Here is a 20,239-nt window from a genome sequence, read left to right on the forward strand (position 1 = left end):
ATAAGGTACAAAGCGCCTGCTTCGTTATATAAGCTGGGGAGGGGGGGGGAGTTCTAACATCACTCTCCCACTAGCCCCGTAAGTGACACACAATGGCGTCACGTGACCGTGGTAAACATCTAGCACCATCCACAGCCTCGTCGCATGGCCCTGTGAAATGTCTAAAGCCAGCAGTAGGTGGCGCTGTAGGCCGCGTGCTTTCTCCGCCTCTCTCTTAGTCCTTTCTCTCCGCCCCCCGGTTCTCTCTGTCTTTCTGAGGTCGGCCTTTCCCGCTCTCCTTTGCTGTCGGTGCTTTCTGACGCACAAACTCCCTCACACAGGCGGTTGGCCTTCAACCCTGCGGCATTTCCTAGACCGGCTCACCTCAGCGAGCGCGCCCGGGTCGGTGTGTGGGGTAGAGGGAAAGAAAGAGAAGGCGGGAAACCCGGCCTGCTCCGGAGGGAGGAGAGGAGCCCCGGCCCGGGTGGAGGATGGCGGTCAGTCTGGATAAAGAGGCCTATTACCGGCGGGTCAAGCGGATGTACAGTAACTGGAAGGTGATGGGGCGCCCATGTTTGTGGATGGGAGATGAGTGGGCTCCAGGCAGGGGGGGTTGCCTTGATGTGTGAGTGTGTGGGGGGAGATCGGGGCCTTGTGTTGTAGGAGATCGGTGTTGTAAGGAAGGAAGCAGATCGGGAGATCGCTCCTTTATATTGGGGGATACTTGGATTGTTTCCTAGTGGATACATGATGTAATACATCCTGCTCTGTGATACAAACACGTGTGAGAAGACATGGCTGTTATGTTACATTATATCATTGGGCAATGTTGTCTTTGTGGTGGTGCCTGGCTCTCCTAACTGGCTTTTCCTGTGATGATTTCCATGCTAATACTGAGGCAGCAAGGAGCCTTTTAGGTTCTACGCTGGCCCTATGTGAGTGTAACCTTCTCTACTGAGGAGACCAACATGGAGAGCAACAAACGCCCCACCACTTGCATCACCTTCACATAAAGTTTGGCTTTCGTAATTTATTTTATTGATGAGTTTTTTTGTTTTGTTTGTTTTCTCTACCCACAGAAAGGTGAAGAGGAGTTTTCCGACGTTGATGCCATTGTAGTTTCGGTGGGAGTGGATGAGGAGATTGTGTATGCCAAGTCTACTGCCCTACAGGTGAGAGCGATCATTAGGACCATTGACTCCTAAAGCTAATAGTACATAATACTTTAAAGTGGTTGTAAATCCCAAAAACAAAAATTCTGCAAGGCAAAGGCATAATGAGCTAGTATGCATCGCAGCAACTTCTTCGATCTAATGTATTTCATAATGAGCTCATTATGAAATGCCTTGGATCGAAGCTGTTGCAGCGGTACCCGCACACCGATGTGACTTGTCTCCCGGAGTTATTCCCGGGTTCGTAGACTCCGGCTCTGTGATTGGCCAGAGCCGCAATGACTCCACTCCCGTGGAAGCCGCCAGGCACGGCTGCTGAAGAAAAGGCTCAAGCGAGTTTATGGTAAATCTTTCCTAAACCGTACAGATTTAGAAGATATTTACAGCACCTATGGGGTAAGCCTTATTATAGGATTAACTGTAGGTACAATTGGTGTAACAGGGTTACAACCACTTTGATCCATGGTTCATACTGCTCCAACATAAGTGGTGCAGCTTATGATCCAACTTAAAGTGTTTGTAAAGTCACATTTTTTTATTATAAAAAAACACAATTATATTATACCGGGCTTCTCTGTTGCAGTGGATTTGTAAAGAGCAGCCCAAATCTCCTTCTTGGGTCCCTCTTTTGTGTGATCCTGGCCCCTTCCTCTTCAGTTCCCCCACAGCAAGCAGCCGAGTCACAGCTCCCTGTGTTCATTTAGATAAGGTGCCCAGCCCCCTCTCCCCTGGTTGGCTCCCGCTGTTTTTAAAGTCAGCTAGCCAATGGTGCTGCTGCTGGGTCTCAGCCAATCAGGAAGGAGAATCTGGGATGGCTGAGACACTCAAGACATCGCTGGACAGAGAGGGACCTCGGGCAAGTGAGGGGGGCTGCTGCACACAATTCTTTTTATCTTAATGCATTAAGATAAAAAAAACTTCTGCCTTTACAACCCCTGTATTGTGACCCTCCTCGCTGCAGCATTATAATAATTGTCCCTGTGTTCTGTAAAAAAAAAAACTGCAGGATTGTACCTGTATGAGCTCCGCGCTCAGCTGATTTTCTCTCCTGCCTTGTCTCTCCGACTCACAGCTGCAGTGGGCGGTGCCGAGCCCTCCCGCTGACGTCAGCTGGAGGGGAGGAGAAGGAGACAGAGCTCCGAGCCACCAACAATCAGCTGAGCGGCAGCAGCGTAGCTCATACAGGTACATTTGTGCAGTTTTTGTTACAGAACAGGGGCAATCATTATAAAGGTGCAGAGAGGATGGGAGCATGTAATATGTGAAATGAAAGCAGCGGGGGGGGGGGGGGGGCAGAGACAGACGGGGGAGAAGGACACAGGAGACAGATAGCAGGCTGCGGCTGATGGAATGACGCAAACAGACCACAATGTCAGGGCTCAGCATTCATGATTATCATGGTCTGTCTGCAGAGGGCAGGGCATAGCTAGGCAGGATCAGTCGGGTATTTCAGGCGATATGGGGGTCCAAATGACACAGCACAAGCACTGTGCTGTATAACATGCTTTAATTAAAAAAAAAATATATATATATATATATATATATATATATATATATATATATATATATATATATATATATATATATATATATATATATATATATATATATATATATATATATATATTTGAGTTAACAAACGCTGTAAGATGGCTCTCATAGGGAAACATTAGATTTGACCTATCATGCGACTTGTGCTCTCACAAGTCGGATCCCATAGTGCATTTACTAATTAAAGCAGAGTTCCACCCAAAAGTGGAACTTCCGCTTAATCCACTCCTCGCCCCCTTACATACCACATTTGGCATGTAATTTTTTTTGGGGGTGGGGGGGAGTGGTGGCTTCAGTAGGAGTGGGACTTCCTGTCCCACTTCCGCCCAGGGACCGCTTAGGCAATACGTCATATCGCCTATGGCGGCCCCTCCCTGTAGGCGATCGCCTGGGACACGTGACAGGTCCCAGACGATTGTCTGACCGAGCACAGCGCCACTTGCGCATGCGCAGTGAGTGCCCGGCCATAAAGCCGAAAGCTGTCACGGCCCGGTGCCCACACTAGGAATGAAGACGCCGACTGGACAGAGGGGGGGAGCTGAGCGGAGCTGGACCGTGGAGCAGATTACTGTCTGTTTATTAAAAGCCAGCTGCTACACTTTTTGTAGCTGCTGACTTTTTATATAAAAAAAAACCTGGAACTCCCCTTTAATAAAGCATTAAAATCATAAAGTTGACAAAGTGCAATATCATAAACGACCCCTAGATGTCCCTAGCGGATTAAGTGCAAGATTAAATACAATCGCATAAAATGAACTCTAAAGTGCTTATAAATAATGCATCGAATTACCACCAGATATCTCTAGTGGGTGACACATTTAACGTGCAGTGTCCAAAAAAAATGATTATATTGTTAAAGTGCAATGTCCAAAAACTTCCATCAAAAGATTTCCAATTGTGCATATGATTTCATTGATCCAGCAGTGAAGGGTCTTCCTCCACCAACACCCTTAACACAACCTACTCACTAGATTTACATGACCCCCCCCCCCCCCCCCACTGTTGGACACTTTATTGTAGGAAAATCTGGTGTCGGCTGTGTGACCGGTGTTGGTAGAGGAAAACCCTTAGACATTTAACTGTTGGGTGAATGAAGTCATTTTGATGGAAGTTTTTGGACTTTTCACTTTTTTTTTTAACAATAGAATTTTTTGGATACTGCGCTTTAAAGTTATTGTCACCCACTGGAAATATCTGGTGGTAATTCTATGCATATTTTACTTATAAGCACTTCAGAGTTCATTTTATGTGATTGTATTTAATCTTGCACGTAATCCACTAGGGACATCTAGTGGTCGTTTATGATGTTGCACTTCATAATGCTTTATCAATTTAGTAGGGTGCACGGTTCATCACATTCAGTGAGTCAATGAACAGGAATAGGGGCCACAGATGAGGTCGTGGCTCTGTGAATGTACATGCAAAGCAGCGGCTCAGGAGCGAGCCTGCTCAGATACCCCCACAGCAAGCTGTTTGCTCTGGGGGCATTCGACAGAAGGTAGGGTCCAGGAGCACTGGTGAGGGACCCAAGAAGAAGAGGATCAAAGCTGCTCTGTGCAAAACCACTGCACAGGCCAGGTATGACAGGTTTGTTATTTAAAAAAAAAACCCCTTCCTTTAATAACCACTTCCCATCTGCTGTGTGTGTAAAATATATCTATTATTCGCTATAGAGCTATATAGATATATATATATAATCTTAGTGTGTGCCCTCTGACAGCAAAGGTGATATATTGCCCCTTTGCTGCAGCAGTGATCGATACATCACCTGTAGCCCAGGCAATTCTGTACATGGTAAAAGTTATGAGTGCCTTTTACAAGCGACAGAAAGGGGTAACTCCCCCTGACACATTTAGGACTATCCTGAGTGATTGGGAGCATGGTACTGCCATCGCTCATTGTGCTGAGGGGAGGAAAGTGCATCCATACCCGCCTTCCCTCTATGATGAAAGAAACAAAGTGATGAGAATTTCGTTACTTTTGGTTTGTGTACAAGCCGTTACTGGTTCTAAAGTCAAAATGTTTTTTTTTTTTTTTTTTTGTTTACTTTATACATTACATGCATTCACTGCATTAACGTAAGAAAGCTCCCAGCGATCTGTACTGTCCCCCCAGCCCCTAAGCACTTGTCTCCAATCCAACACGGTCCCTGGCTTCAGTACTGCTGCTCTCTTCCAGGTCTCACAGGAGGCATAGGCAGGAGCCATAGGCTTTGTGAGGAGGGAGCAGGGTGTTTGGCTGAGCCATTCTGTGTGTGGCTCACTGCATTGGTGAGGGACTGCCAAAAAGGAGGTACGGGACTGTTCTGTGCAATATCATGGCACAAACCAGGCAAGTATAACTTTGTAAAAAATCAATGGTTGGTGTTACAAAGCCACAAAATTTGTTTTGAGAACACACACCGAATTATCCTGCCCCTAAAGAAAATATCTAGTCAAATGGCTGGACTTCTGCCTAAAGAAGAGTTATTTCTAGTATGACCGCTATTATTACCACCAGAAGACCAGTGTCGCGATGGGTGCTAAATTTGCGAAGAAGATGAAACGGTTTTCACGAACACACCTTCAGAACTCGTCTTCAATTGATACTTGGACAATATTTTTATTTTATGGAAAGGAGATGAAACACGATTGGTGCAATTATTGGAAAACCTGAATAAAAACAATCGAAACATTAACATGGGATATGAGCAAAAAGAATGTAACCTTCTTAGACCTAGAAATAATGCAAGAAGACAACACACTTGGTACGAAAACGCATTTTAAAAATGTTGATAAGAACAGTTGCCTACTGATGGAAAGCTGCCGCCACCAAAATTGGCTTTGCAATATCCCCAAAGGTCAACTGATACGTTTACGAAGGAGTTGCAGCAAGAGAGACGTCTTCCTAGCTGAAGATAGGCCACAGATTCATTGATAAAGGATACAACAGTGACCACATAAAGGCAAGAAGTGGAAAAAATGGACCGTTTGGAACAGAATAAAGATGAACAGAAACAGGATTCCAGAATTAATGTAGCACCTATTGTCCTAGATTACAACGCCCAATAGAATTTGCCAGTGTCGTTTAATGATTTTCTCGTTATTTTTATAATAGACATGCACCTGAAATCCATCTTTTTTTTCAGACACCAAAAATTGTATACAAAGAGCCCAGACATTAAGTGACAAAATAGTTAAAAATATTCCTGACCCACCAATAATTGGATACACACTTTTTTACAGGAAACTTTTTCTACCCATGCAAATGTTGCTTTGTTTGTACTAGGACCAAAAGACCAGTAGAAAAGAAGTTCAAACTTGCATCCACCAGCACTGGGAACACATATGAAGTCTGATTTTATTTGTTGCAACACAGAAGGGGCAGTGTATGCCCTTGAATGTAGCTGTGGCTTACAGTACGCACAAATGGACCCCTAAAGTGCGAAATAAAGAACATGTACAAAACATTAAGGGATTTGACAAACATGGCGTCTCTAAACATTTTGCCACACATAACCAAGACCCCACACATCTTGGGTTTTGGGGCATTGGAGAGGTGGGCACAAGGTTGGAACCCTTAGCCAACTAGAATCCAAATATATTTTTATTCTCGACACTTTTACACCCTGGGGTCTTGACATAGAATTTGCTTTAAATTGTTTTGTCAGTGACTTTTAAAACGATTCGTTATATTATCATTAAACCTTACCAGTATGTTACTTTATTATATGTATTCTCTACTGCCATATTCTACTCTGCTCCATTTAATTATATTTTATATGTTACGCCAACTCTGACACTTCCGGAGTCCCAGTTTATGACATATATATTTTTTAGTGACCGTTTTTTTTTTAATTACATTTTTATGCTCCTACCTCAATTAACTTCTGTTTACTTTTTAGAGCGGGTGACTTTTTTTTAAATTATATATATTGATTCCCCCTGAATTAATACTGGTATTATATCGCCCCTCCCCCATTGTTTTTAGAAGTTTACTTTGGTATATTTATATAACAACTCCCCGTTTCAGATCTCTTATCTATTCATGCCATATTGTAGTGTCAACACAAATTGTCGCGATTATAATTCCTACCAGCAATTTTATCACTCCTTGCCATGCATCATTAATTTTCTTCATTTATTTAATAAATTGGAAACACATTAGTTACGGCATTACCCTTTGCCATCCATCATTCATTTTCTGTATTTATGTATTGTGTTGGAAACGCATAGTTTATGGCATTGTGCGCCGTGATGCGACGGTGTGCTGTCTATGTTCAACCACGACAAAATGGCCCCAGTCGTAGCCCAGCCAGAAATCCTCTTGCAAATGGCCGCTCTAATGCCTTCAATACGAAGGCTTCGACAAAATGGCCGACCGGCAATTACATTTTAAACAACCTATTTAATGACCCTTCCGCTGACCATATTCATCCCAGATAAAGTCACGCGACATAACGCGTAGCACACGGACACCGGAAGTGACGTCTATGTCCCGAGCTCGCTGCTTGTTTTTACACTGTGCACGATTTTTATACCAAATGTGAGTATTTGATCTTTTTGTTGCTACTTTACAAATAAACATCCATCTTAAACATACTACACCATAGAGGCTCTCTGTTCTCTTTGAATTCTCTATATGTGCCCGGTTTTAATGCATTTGAGCAGCCCTTTACCACTGACCCAAGCCTCCGTAAAAGGAACACAGGAAGTGCCTATTAAGCTCTACACACACTGAGACCCCCTGGAAGGAATGCGCAGGAGATGACCCCCCATGAGTGATCAACCCCCTCTGCACGTTTATTCATTTATATGGACTATTGTTTTATGCATTGTGCAGTTTGACACACTCGTATATAAAGACTACATAATTCATGCGCTACAGTTGCTTTATTAGCACCTTTGCACTTTTACTTGATCAACTATTTATTGTGCTTTTTTATATGCATTGCGCACCTTTATTTATAATTAAGGTTTTATAACATATGAATCATTTTAAGTTAATTTTGTATTTCACCAGCACTTTTTTTTAAATATCCATTATTCTGGAGCACAACACCAACCATTGATTTTATTTATTTTTTTTGTATAGTGTTTGACCCCTTACGGAGTCTGCAGCACCTTGGGCTCTCTATTAAATTTTTCTTAGTAGTGCGGGAATACTTGCCATCTCAAGTATAACTTTTTTTATTTTATGACCAAAAAAATAAAACTAAATGCCCAGGCCAGGTTTTGCGATTTGGCACTGCGTCGCTTTAACAGACAATTGCGCGGTCGTGCGACGTGGCTCCCAAACAAAATTGATGTCCTTTTTTTTTCCCCACAAATAGAGCCTTCTTTTGGTGGTATTTGATTACCCCTGTGGTTTTTATTGTTTGCGCTATAAACAAAAATAGAGCCACAATTTTGAAAAAAACTATTTTTTACTTTTTGTTATAATAAATATCCCCCAAAAACATATATAAACTTTTTTTTTCCTCAGTTTAGGCCGATATGTATTCTTCTATCTATTTTTGGTAAAAAAAATCGCAATCGATTGGTTTGCGCAAAATTAATAGCGTTTACAAAATAGGGGATAGTTTTATTATTTTTTATTTTTTTACTACTAATGGCGGCGATCAGCTTTTTTTTTTTTTTTTTTTTTTTCGTGACTGCGACATTATGGCGGACACAATTTTGACACATTTTTGGGACCATTGTCATTTTTACAGCAAAAAATGCATTTAAATTGCATTGTTTATTGTGAAAATGACAGTTTTAGTTTGGGAGTTAACCACAGGGGGTGCTGTAGGAGTTAGGGTTCACCTAGTGTGTGTTTACAACTGTAGGGGGGTGTGGCTGTAGGTCTGACGTCATCGATCAAGTCTCCCTATAAAAGGGATCACTCGATCGATGCAGCCGCCACATTGAAGCACGGGGAAGCCGTGTTTACATACGGCTCTCCCTGTTCTTCAGCTCTGGGGAGCGATCGCGAGGGGGCAGCTAGAAACAAATAGCCGCGCCCTCATTCCGAATCGCTCCCCGCGGGTTTCCGACCTCAGCATGTACCGGGGGGGTCCCGATCGGACCCCCGACCTGCGGAAAGGCGGGGACATACATGTACGCACATATGCCTGTACGTGCCATTCTGTGGACGTACATATACATGCGGTGGGCGTTAACCGGTTAATATCACTCAAAAGGCTTGCACTGGCACTAGTACCTGTTCTATGTGTATAAGCCACTTTGTTCTGCATCCACTTCAGAGCTGTGTGCCAGTAACTTAGAAGTGGACAAAGAAACAGCAGCTGCATAGGCACAGCCACATGTCAAAATATGACATGCGTGCAGGAGCGTGTTCACTGATCCGAAAGCACACTGGGTCCATGCACACGTCAAATTTTGATTTGCAACTGTGTACGGGCAGCTGTTGTGTCTGCATCCTCTTCTATAAACTGCCTGCACCTAGCTCATGGTGGCTGTAGACATGGAAAAAGCATCTCATAACCACAGGACAGGTGCCAGTCCTTTTAAAATAATATAGCTTCATAAAGTAAAACTGTGTTCCAAAGAAGTACAGGCAACTTCCCATCTACTTCCAGAATAAAATCGAATCAGCATGAATGATTCTCCACCATTCAGGAGAAGCCTTGTGTTCTACAATTAATACAAGGCTTTATCTCAAGGGCCTAAGTGGAAAGGCAGGCAGCTGTTGACACAAATTCCCCCTCAGCCAATCAAAGAAAATCTTGTATATATTGATGTGCATTAGAAATTACAGCAAGTCAAAGCTCCTTTCATTTCTTGGCTGGAGGAAATCAAGCATCATCTCCCCCCCCCCCCCCCTTCTTTCTCAGTCCTGATGTCCCTGACCGGCTTATTTAATTGGATTTCAGTTCTTTAAAAACATGGAGGTTCAGCATGTGAATATTATCTGGGACAGTTTGCATGCAAATGGAGCCTGATTTGGAAAGCTCACTCCTCCAGGCTAGCATCAACTTGTTAAGAATTTTATTTTTTATCAAGGTTTTTAATATTGCAAAATCTATTCCATGAGCCAGCCCACTGCTTGCAGCAGGTACGAGGACTCTTGAAAGGAATCCTGAGGCAGAATGGTACAAAAAAATAGCCAGAACCCGGTTATAGACTGGTCCCAATACAATTAGAAGCTGCTGAAAGACACCTAGTGGCTTCAATGAAATAATGAAAAATTTGGTATCAAAATTACCACATACAAAAAAATACAGTATCCACCCTCCAAATAGTTAATAAGACACCATCTGTAAATACACTTAGGACACAGGCTTCTGTTTTTACCTCCACACGGGGCAATAGACATTGGGCTAGGAAACCCCAGTGAGAGAATCCAGAGGTTACAAGCAAGGCCCTTCATATAAATGTCTTCCTCCAGTAAATAGATAAGGGGAAAAAATATATATTTTCAAAAGTGCCCCTGTCCCTGCGTGCTTGTGCAGCAAAGAAAACGCATACAGAAGTCGCACTCACATATGTAAACAGTGTTTAAATCACACGTGTGAGGTATCTCTGCAATCGTCTGAGCGAGAGAAATTCTAGCACTAGACCTCCTCTGTAACTCTAACCTGCTAACCGTTTAATTCTTTTTTTTTTTTTTTAAAGCGTTGCCTATGGAGATTTTTACATACCGTAGTTTGTCGCCATTCCACGAGTGCGCAAAAAGACTCGCCTGTCCCACAATCCAGCGCTGTGGCCACCCGAACCCTCCATTCTCTCCCCCTGCCTGTCCACAGTGCTGGCAATACTACTATGGGCATCCGGCTGTGACAGCGTTCAGCATGTCTCACTGCGCTGTCCTGCATAGCTAGGCAATCTTCTGGGACATGTGATGTGTCCCAGAAGATTGAAGGGAGGAAGGGCCTCCTTCGAATCGTTGACCAGATAATCGAATCGTGAGACCAGTGAAGATGTGCACCTGTAGTTTTTCGTTGGGGATTTCCTAGCCCAATGTCTATTGGCCCATGTAGAGGTACAGAGTAGGTGACGCCTTAAGGGGAGTTAAAAAAAAAATAAAGAGAACGTTATCTTAATTTTAACTATTTGTGGGGTGGGTACTGTGTGTGTGCGTTTTTAAAATATATACTGTATTTTCCGGTGTATAAGATGACCTTTTACAAAAAAAAAAGGCCAGAAAGCGGGGGTCGTCTTATACACCGGGTATCAAATGCAGCCGTCTGTATGTCAGCCTGCCGGATGTGCGTTAATACTGTAGCTTCGGCTTCATACAGTATACACCGCTGAGCCAATCCCAGCGAGTGATGTATTCTATTAATGAATACATAGCCTGCTCAGATTGGAGCGATGACCTCTGCTCGGATTGGCTTTGAGAGTCGGAGGTGCGGGCTGATGTTACAGCCTCTGCCAATCCGAGCAGGCTTTGTATTCATTAATAGAATACATCGCTCGCTGTGATTGGCTCAGTGCGGTATGGCCCTTAACTTCCATTAAGGAAGAGGAAATATGGGCAATATGAAGCCTCAGAACGGGGGTCGTCATATGCAGTGAGTATAGGCAAAAACTATAGAAATACAGTATAATTAGGGGGTCGTCTTATACGTCCGGTCACTATATACACCGGAAAATACAGTATACGGTAATCTTGATACTAAAAACCTTAGTTATTTCATTAAGGCCACTGGTGTCTTTTTCAGCCGCTTCTTATTGCTTTGTGGCCTCCGTCTATAACTGGGTTTCATAGCTAGTTTTTTTGTGTGCTGCTTAGACCACACCTATTTGGTGAGTTGGCAGTAGAATTTCTATAACCTACTTTTTTTATTTTATTTTTTTGCCATTTTGTTGAGTAAGAATGCTTTGAGGTCCCTTGGCGGTCTTCTATCTGTAGCCCACTTAGACCTTCACAGCCACAACTCCAAAAGTTTCCAAGCCCGCATGGCATCGCCATTTGTTCCAGAGAGGCTGCCTATTGTGTCCCAGCTGGAATGAGTGGAGATTATTTTGTGTTTGCCTGTTGGCATACCTCTTCTTTTTTAAAATTTTACATAACTACAGCTGCGTCGTTCATTACAAGTCCTTTCTGCCACTGGAACTTGTAATGAAAGACTAGTGCTGTGATTACCATTGTGTGCTCCAAAATTAACCTTTGTTTACTGAGAAAACATTGTGCTAGTATCATGTGACATAAATACTACCATTTTATTTTTCAGGGTCTCGGCTTTCAAAAAATGTTTGGAAGTTTTAATTAATCTTCATGCCGCCTTTTTTTTTTTTTTTTTTTTTACAAAAACAAAAAATAAATCTCTGGCAGTAAGTTATTGGGTGTAAGCTTGTGACCACTGGGACTCTCTTTAAATAACATATAATGTAGGCTCAATATGTATAAATTAATAAAATGTATTACATAATTGTATAACCTGCTAGCATTTAGTTTTGCATAAGAAAATAAATTGACTATGCCAACATGTTGTGTTTTTTTATTTTTATTTTTTAGACATGGCTTTTTGGATATGAGTTAACAGACACCATAATGGTATTTTGTGAGGACAAGATTATTTTTATGGCCAGCAAGAAGAAAGTTGAATTCCTGAAGCAAATTGCAAACACAAAGGGCAATGAGAATGCAAATGGCACTCCAGCTATCACACTGCTTGTTCGAGAGAAGGTAAATGCGTGACTCATTGACATTGCTTATTAAAGGGTTCATTTTTGCATTTATTGTTGGTTGACATGGTTTTCATTTTTGTTTTGCAGTTTAGTTGTTGATGGAAAGAGTTGGTGAGGTTAACCACTTCAGACCCGCGCTATAGCCGAATGACGGCTACAGCGCGGACCTGAAAATCTTACTGGACGTCAATTGACGTCCGCCCCTTTGGGCGTTCCCCCCGCGCGCTCCAGAGCGCGCAGCGGGGAAACTGTTGGCCGTGTCCCTTGGACACAGCCAATTACAGATCGACGCGAACGGCCAATCAGAGTGGCCGCTTGCGATGCGATCTGTGCGGCTAATGAGAGATGATCTCATATGTAAACATACGAGATCATCTCTAATTGCCGTTTTACACAGAGACAGTGTCCTGTCTCTGGAGAGGAGACCGCTCTGTGTCCCTTGTACATAGGGACATAGATCAGTCACCCCCCCCCCCCCCTCCACCTACAGTTAGAACACAATGCAGGGAATACATTTAACCCCTTCCTCACCCCCTAGTGTTAACCCCTTCAATGCCAGTCACATTTATACTGTAATTAGTGCATATTTATAGCAATGATCGCGGTATAACTGTGAATGGCGCCAAAAATGTGTCAAAAGTGTCCGATGTGTCCGCCATAACGTCGCAGTCCCAATAAAAATCGCAGATCGCCGCCATTTCTAGTAAAAAAAAAAAAAAAATCTGTCCCCCATTTTGTAGGCGCTATAACTTTTGCGCAAACCAGTCGCTTATTGCGATTTTTTTTTTTTGTTTTTTTTGTTTTTTTTTTTACCAAAAATATGTATAAGAATACGTATCGGCCTAAACTGAGAAAAATTTTTTTTTTTTTTTTATTGGGATATTTATTATAGCAACAAGTAAAAAATATTGTATTTTTTCAAAATTGCCGCTCTTTTTTGTTTTATAGTGCAAAAAATAAAAGCCGCACAGGCGATCAAATACCACCAAAAGAAAGCTCTACTTGTGGGGGAAAAAAAGGACGTCAATTTTGTTTGGGAGCCACGTCGCATGACCGCGCAATTGTTAGTTAAAGCGACGCAGTGCCGAAAGCTGAAATTTCACCTGGGCAGGAGGGGGGGTATATGTGCCCAGTAAGCAAGTGGTTAATATAGCCACTTTCCTTGCAGACCCTAAACCTGATTCATCCTTTTTTTTTTTTAACCTCTTGTAAAAGGACTTGTACAGCTGGAATCTTATGTACACTGTCCTTGTTTGTTGTAATGCATGCACATAGGTGTACATGACCCTATATAGTTTATTTTCCACACTAAATTACAGTGCATATGAATTATTTCCATAGAGAAAGACATCGGATATCTAATAGATATGTCTTCATACAGCAAAATCCACGAGCTTTGCTGTTTGGAAACGGTGTGAAGAGGCCCTAGAACTTGACTTAAAACACGCAGTACGATTTCCTCATGCAAAATTCATGTCCCATATAGTTAAAGCATTGTCTTAAAATATAGCCCTGAAACTGCCTTATTTGCTTTCCCCCTGTCAGTGGGTGGAGCCCAGTTAACATTGCCTATTTTGGCTCTGCTCAGAATCACAGCATGACCAAATTTCCTGCATTATGACTGCGCATTGGAAAAGTGCTTTTAATTCTCTTCCTGTAGAACCCTTGCCACCTCTGCCCAGTAATTCGACGTTATGACTGGAAACATGGGGGGAGACAGGAGCAGTGCACGAGGACCATAGTGGCTTTGTAAAGCCGTTAACAAGCTTGTGTATATGTTTTATTATATTGTTTTCGATCATTGCAATATCTTTAAAAGTGTAGCATCTTGTATATATTCTTTACACCAAATATTTTAGAAGTAGAATTTTATTGTTGCTTTTTGTAATCTTTATTTTTTAAAGTCTGTTTTGTTAATATGCCGCTGCCGTACTTATTTTCTTGTCCATTTCTCCAGCAAAATGAAAGTAACAAGGCTAGCTTTGATAAGATGGTAGAAGCAATTAATGGCAGCAAGAAAGGAAAGCGCATTGGTGTTTTTACCAAAGACAAATTCCCAGGCGATTTCATGAAAAGTTGGTATGACTGCCTGAATAAAGAGGGTTATGAAAAGGTAAGAGTTGGTGAGGCCTTTTGTTTGCTGCATGTCTTTTTGTTAACTGTGGATAAGGGCTAAATGTTGGCACAGGTTTTCTTTTCTGTGCAAATTCTTCTTTATGAAATAATTTTAAACACTCTGGGGCCTGATTTATAACAAATGTACCGGGACAAACATTTGCACAGCCTCAATAAAATGCTTCTGTCAGGAAAAGTAACATGTTTGAGCTTCTAGATCAGTGGTTCTCAACCTGGGGGTCGGGACCCCCTTGGGGGTCAAATGATGATTTGCCAGGGGGTCACCAAATCATGGGCTGTTCCTGAAGCCCGCAGCCACCCACTCAGCCACCCGTTCAGTTCACGGAATGGCTGGGGGGCAGAGACTAGAAATCAGCTGACATGAGGAATGTGAATTGGAAGAGGCTGGAGGAGACCCTATCTCCTGATTTCAGCATAGGTGTCACTGCTACGAGACACTACAAAGTCTGAGACACCGTGAATGCGGAGATACAGTGAGTAACACTACCTGTGATTATAGTTGCCATTAAAAGTCCTCACTACAGTTCTCAGATCAGCAGATGACCTTGAATAAGAGCAACTAAGTTGACTGATCAGAACTCCCTGCCAGCACCCCCACTGATCCTACTAACCCTACCCCCCACCAAGAAATAAGAGAAGAAATAAAAATAGAGAATGCATGGAAGGGAGAGAAAAAGAGGGGAAGGAACAAAGAAAAAGGGAGCGAAAGATGGCTAGAGAGAGGAATGGGGGGGGGGGGAGAAAGAAGAACAAAGAGATAGAGGGGTACATCCTCAAATGTACCATAAGGAGTTTTAATATTGTACGAGTGGAAGGGACTCGGGGAGCGCTAAATGTCCATGGGTTAGGGGCACAAATTACTTGTCTTACCTTGGATGCTGACAATGCACGCTACAAAAATAACTTTACCGTTAGGGGTCCCCGCAACTTGGGAAATTTTATCAAGGGGTCACGGTTTATCAAGGTTGAGAACCACTGTTCTAGATGGTGACGACAATTTTATGCAAGTATTTGCTAATCATTACGTAGGAACTTCTTTGCTAGAAAAAACATTCATAATAGGATCTTCAAAGATTTACATCCATGTAAATGTAGCCTTAAAAGGATTGTTAAGGTTTGTTTATTTTCTAAATGGGTTCCTTTTAAGCTAGTGCATTGTTGGTTCACGTACCTTTTCCTTCCATTTCCCTTCTAAAGGTTTTTGTTTTCTTTTTGTTTTCTTTGTCTGAATTTCTCACTTCCTGTTCCTCCTCAGTAAGCTGTTCTAAATGATTTTCCACCGCTCAGATAATGGTGGAAAGCTTACTGAGGAGAAACAGAAAGTGAGAAATTCAGACAAAGAAAAAAAACATTTAGAAGGGAAATGTAAGGAAATGGTAAGTGAACCAACAATGCACTAGCTTAAAGGAACCTATTTAGAAAATAAGACTAACCTTTACAACCCCTTTAAGCCTCGTACACACAATCTGATTTTCCGACAACAAATATGTGATGTCAGAGTTTTGTCCGGATAATACGACCGTTTGTATGCTCCATCGGACAATTGTTGTTGGAATTCCCGAAAACAAATGTGGGATAGCATGCTCTCAAATTTTCGGAAGACAAATGTGTGCCGACGGATTATCGTGTGTACACAAGTCAGTCGGAATAAAATCAAACACGCATGCTCAGAACCAATGTTAACCATAGCGAAACATTAGCAGAAGTTGCCCAAAGGGTGGCACTAAAGAGTTGAAAAACCACATAGTTGCGTGTATGTTGGCTGAAAAAGTTCTGCCGTCTATATGCAGAACAAGTTCACAGCCAACACCCTTTGCACAAAATTCCATGGATTTGTCCGATGAAAGTCCGATCGTGTGTACGAGGTTTTAGACATTTTGTAAAATGTTGCAAATTTTGTTTGTAAAAACAAAAAAAACTTAAATGTGTTTTTCATTGTTTTTAGGTAGATCTTAGTGCTGCTGTAGCTTACACAATTGCTGTGAAGGAAGACGGGGAATTAAATCTAATGAAGAAGGCATCTTTAATTACCTCTGATGTCTTTAACAAGTTCTTTAAAGAACGGGTCATGGAGATTGTGGATGCTGATGAGGTGAGGAATTTTGATTAAAAGCGATCTTGCGGTTCCTTCTATCATGACCACAATTCTGCAGTTTTAGAACTTCAATAATAGGCTTGCTACAGTTTACAGAGTAAGGTGTTGAATTTTTTGATACTATTGTACTCATTGGACCTCCTAAATATAACTTTGTATTGTTGGAAGTGTTATGATTAGAGGTAGACCGATATATCGGTCGGCCAATATATCGGCCGATATTTGGCCGTTTTTAAGAAATCGGCATGCGCCGATTATTGTAAAAAAATCGGCCGATTTTCGGCTGCCACGCTAAACCCCGCCCCACCTCCAGCAGCACGAGAAATTAATCCTTCAGCCTGGTAGCCTGCGCGCCGCCCCCCCCCCCCCCTCTACCTCGGCGGGCTGTACTGTAGCATAAAGCAAACTTGTCACAAGCCCGAGCAACTGCAGTAGTTGTCTGCACGAAGAGATCACACTTGTTATGCTTCCTGCATGCTGGGACGGTGGCGGGATTACTGAACATAGGCTCTAGGCTACGGCTCCAGCCGTAGCCTAGAGCCCATGTTCAGTAATCCCGCCACCGTCCCAGCATGCAGGAAGCTTTTGTGATCTCTTCGCGCAGACAACTTGTACTGCAGCTGCTCGGGCTTGTGACAAGTTTGCTTTCTGCTACAGTACAGCCCTCCGAGGTAGAGGGGCGGGGGGTGTCAGCTTGCAGGCTACCAGCAGCGTGGCTGAAGGATTAATTTCTCGTGCTGCTGGAGACTGGGGTAATGTACAGTATTCCTATCATCTCTGATAGGTGCCTCGGCTCTCTAGTGATTGTACATAGTACTCCAACTCACGTGGGAGCTCACAGGTGTCATCCAATGGACAGTGTGTACATGTCAGAGCACACCCCTCTCCTGTATACACACTCATTTTTTATTTATATATATATATCTAGATAGATAGATAGATAGATAGATAGAGAGATATATATATTTCTCTTTCGTTCATAGACGGACACAGCATCCTTTGACCTTAGGGTTATGCTTCTTCCTACCAGGAGATTTAGGCAGAATTCTACAGCACTTAAGGTGTTAAAAACTTTCCTTCATGCCGCTCCTCCCAGGGGGCGTGGCTCCCCCAGGCATAACCCCCACTCTGCTTTAGCAGCCTCAGTTTGTTTCTGCCTAACCGTCAGGAGAGTCAGGCTCTCTCTGGAGTCCTGGACTCTGGAGTTTTTTCTTGCAAATTTTTTTGCATTTTGCGAGTTTTTTCCTCGCTTTTTTATTTTATTTTTATTTTTGAATCCTGCGATTCTTCTATCAACAGCCGACTGGGTGACAGGCTGGGTCCTCGACCCTTGTAGTCCCCCCAGGTTCGGCCTTCGAGCGTGTGCCGGCCCTCAGCTCCGCTTTGGGACGTCCACGACAGGCCCCATTGCTCCAGGGGCGGCCGGGGAACTTCGGTTCTAGGGCACACATATGACCGGTCTCTATGGCCTTGTCACAGTGTGTCTGGCTGACAGCCATGCCGTTCGCGGACGTTGGTTCTGTCTGGGATACCTCCAGCCAGGTAGTCGCAGGACAGGTAAGTAGTGGCCCCTTACTCAGGTAAGTGGTCTGGCTGGAATGTTTTCCCTTGGGAGGTCGACTGAGGGTTTTCCCCTGCTTTCCTCTCTCCCTTATTCCTCTCCCTCCTTCCCCCTTTGGGTGACGGCTGTGCAGGGGGTTTTTTCCCTGGGGCTCATATTTTTTTTTCACTCGGGTATGGCTGGGGCTGTTCTGTGTCACTGCAGGGGACTGTGGTGGACATTCTGGGCATTTTTGTGTGTGCTGTGTGCTGTTTTGGTGTACTGTCATTTTTGGGTACACTGTCTTTTTAAAACTGCGCAACGGCGGCCATTTTGCCGGAGCCGCGCTTGTATTATTCGGCGGCCATTTTCTTGTGGCCGGCGCCATTTTCAGCACTAGTTCGGCCTCTAGTGGCCGTTTCGGCGGGGAAAAAAGACCGCGAATCATCTGAGGGGACAGACGCAGCGCTGCAGCTTCTCCTCAGCACACACTTGCCTTCACAGACCGCGCTGTACCAGGGGGGTGGTGAGTCTCAGGGGGCCCCATACTGTGCTCTAGCGGCCGGGAGGTGACCTGTGGGGGACTTTTTTCCTGCCCTTGGCAGTAGGGGTGAAATGGCAACGGCAATATGGAGCCTGAATCAGGCCCCTCATTTCTTACAATGCCGGAATTAACCCTTAAGCGCCCCTCCCCCTGCCACATCTGTTGAATCGGTGTCGGCTGTCCTGGAGTCTTTTCTCACCAGGTTTGAAGCAGCCAGTGCTCGGTTGGGGGGTAAAAAAGCGCCCCCCCCCGGAGGCTGTTTCTGGGGATATCTCTGACGCAGAATCTGATGCTTCTGGTTCTGTCATGTCAGAGGATGCGGGCTTAACCCACATGGACAGCGAGGATGACTCTGCTGCGGAGTCTGCTGATAAGGAATTTGTTGGAGCTCTTATTACTGCGGTGCGTGAGGCTCTTCATTTAGAGGATTTGGCGGAGACACCAGCGGTGTCAGTCCTTTTGGATTCCGCAAACCACCGCGTACCGCTAAGGTATTCCCCTGTGTTCCTTATTTAGACAATATGTTGTATAAGGAATGGGATACACCGCAAAAGGCTTTTACGGTTCCTAAAAGCTTTGCTACCGTTACCCCCTGGAGGAGGACTTTTTTAAAAAAGTGGGTCACTCCTCCGTCGGTGGACCCTCCTGTGTCCAGACTGAGTAAGGCTACTACGTTGCCTGTGGAGGGGGCTCCTGCTTTCAAGGACCCCGCTAATAGGAGAGTGGAGGCCGTGGCCCGCTCCCTGTTCTCGGTGGTGGGTTCGGTGGTAAGGCCTGCTCTGGCCGGAGCCCTGGTAGCTCAGACGCTGACTGAAAGGGCGAAGCTCCTGCTGCAGGACCTGGAGGTCCAGGGGGCTTCCGAGTCCTCTAGGGACCTGGCTGAACAGTTGATTCAGGGTCAGAAGTTTCTCTGCGAGGCGGATATGGATTAGATTCCTTTGCTTTCCAGGGCTTCTGTCTACGCAGTGGTTCTGCGCCGCCTTGTATGGCTGAAGTGCTGGTCGGCTGACCAGTACTCAAAAAAGGCCTTGGTAGATTTGCCCTTTAAGGGCGGACGGCTTTTGGGGGCATCCCTGGATGACATCATTAAGGATGCCACTGGAGGTAAGAGCACCTTGCTCCCTCAGTCGGGGAAGGGTAGGGAACCTCGCCGCAAGCAAGGTCCTACTTTTACTACCCCCTAAACGGTTTTTTTCGTGCGCCAGCGCGGCTGGAAAAGGTCCGCAAGGTGCAAAAGCCCTTGCTGCCGGGCGTAAGCGCCCCTGGTTCAAAAAACCGAACAAGCCTGCGGACAAGCCTGCTTCCGCATGAAGGTCTGCCCCCGCCCGGGTCTCGGGTGGGGGGACGGCTTCACGACTTCGTGGATCGGTGGAATTCTCTTCTATCCGACCGTTGGGTTTGCGAGGTGGTCGCCTCGGGGTACAAGATAGAGTTCCTTTCTTGTCCCCCAAACAGATTTTTTTCCATCCAACCTCCAGCTTCCTCCGGATCGTCGGCTAGCCCTGTCCGGGGCTGTCCAGGATCTTCTGGACAGGGGGGTGGTTGTGCCGGTCCCCTCGCTGGAACGGTTTCGGGGGTTCTACTCCAATCTGTTCGTGGTCCCCA

At 44.2% G+C, this 20,239-nt stretch overlaps 1 protein-coding gene and 1 non-coding gene across 2 annotated transcripts in view; both read left to right on the forward strand.

Annotated features, from left to right (window-relative positions):
- The first annotated feature begins 298 nt into the window (after positions 1 to 298).
- SUPT16H (SPT16 homolog, facilitates chromatin remodeling subunit) overlaps positions 299 to 20,239 on the forward strand; it is a 73,340-nt gene continuing 53,399 nt past the window's right edge. The window contains exons 1-5 of the mRNA XM_040352962.1: positions 299 to 536; positions 1,059 to 1,151; positions 12,147 to 12,317; positions 14,277 to 14,432; positions 16,401 to 16,547. Of these exons, the coding sequence (XP_040208896.1) occupies positions 471 to 536; positions 1,059 to 1,151; positions 12,147 to 12,317; positions 14,277 to 14,432; positions 16,401 to 16,547 (633 nt within the window). The 5' untranslated portion in view covers positions 299 to 470. The remainder of the gene's footprint in view (positions 537 to 1,058; positions 1,152 to 12,146; positions 12,318 to 14,276; positions 14,433 to 16,400; positions 16,548 to 20,239) is intronic.
- On the forward strand, positions 847 to 942 carry LOC120925405. The gene has a single exon (XR_005746679.1). It is a non-coding gene; the product is annotated as a small nucleolar RNA U6-53/MBII-28 (small nucleolar RNA).

The sequence above is a fragment of the Rana temporaria genome, chromosome 1 (genome assembly GCF_905171775.1).
Source record: "Rana temporaria chromosome 1, aRanTem1.1, whole genome shotgun sequence".
Classification (NCBI taxonomy): Eukaryota; Metazoa; Chordata; class Amphibia; order Anura; family Ranidae; genus Rana; species Rana temporaria.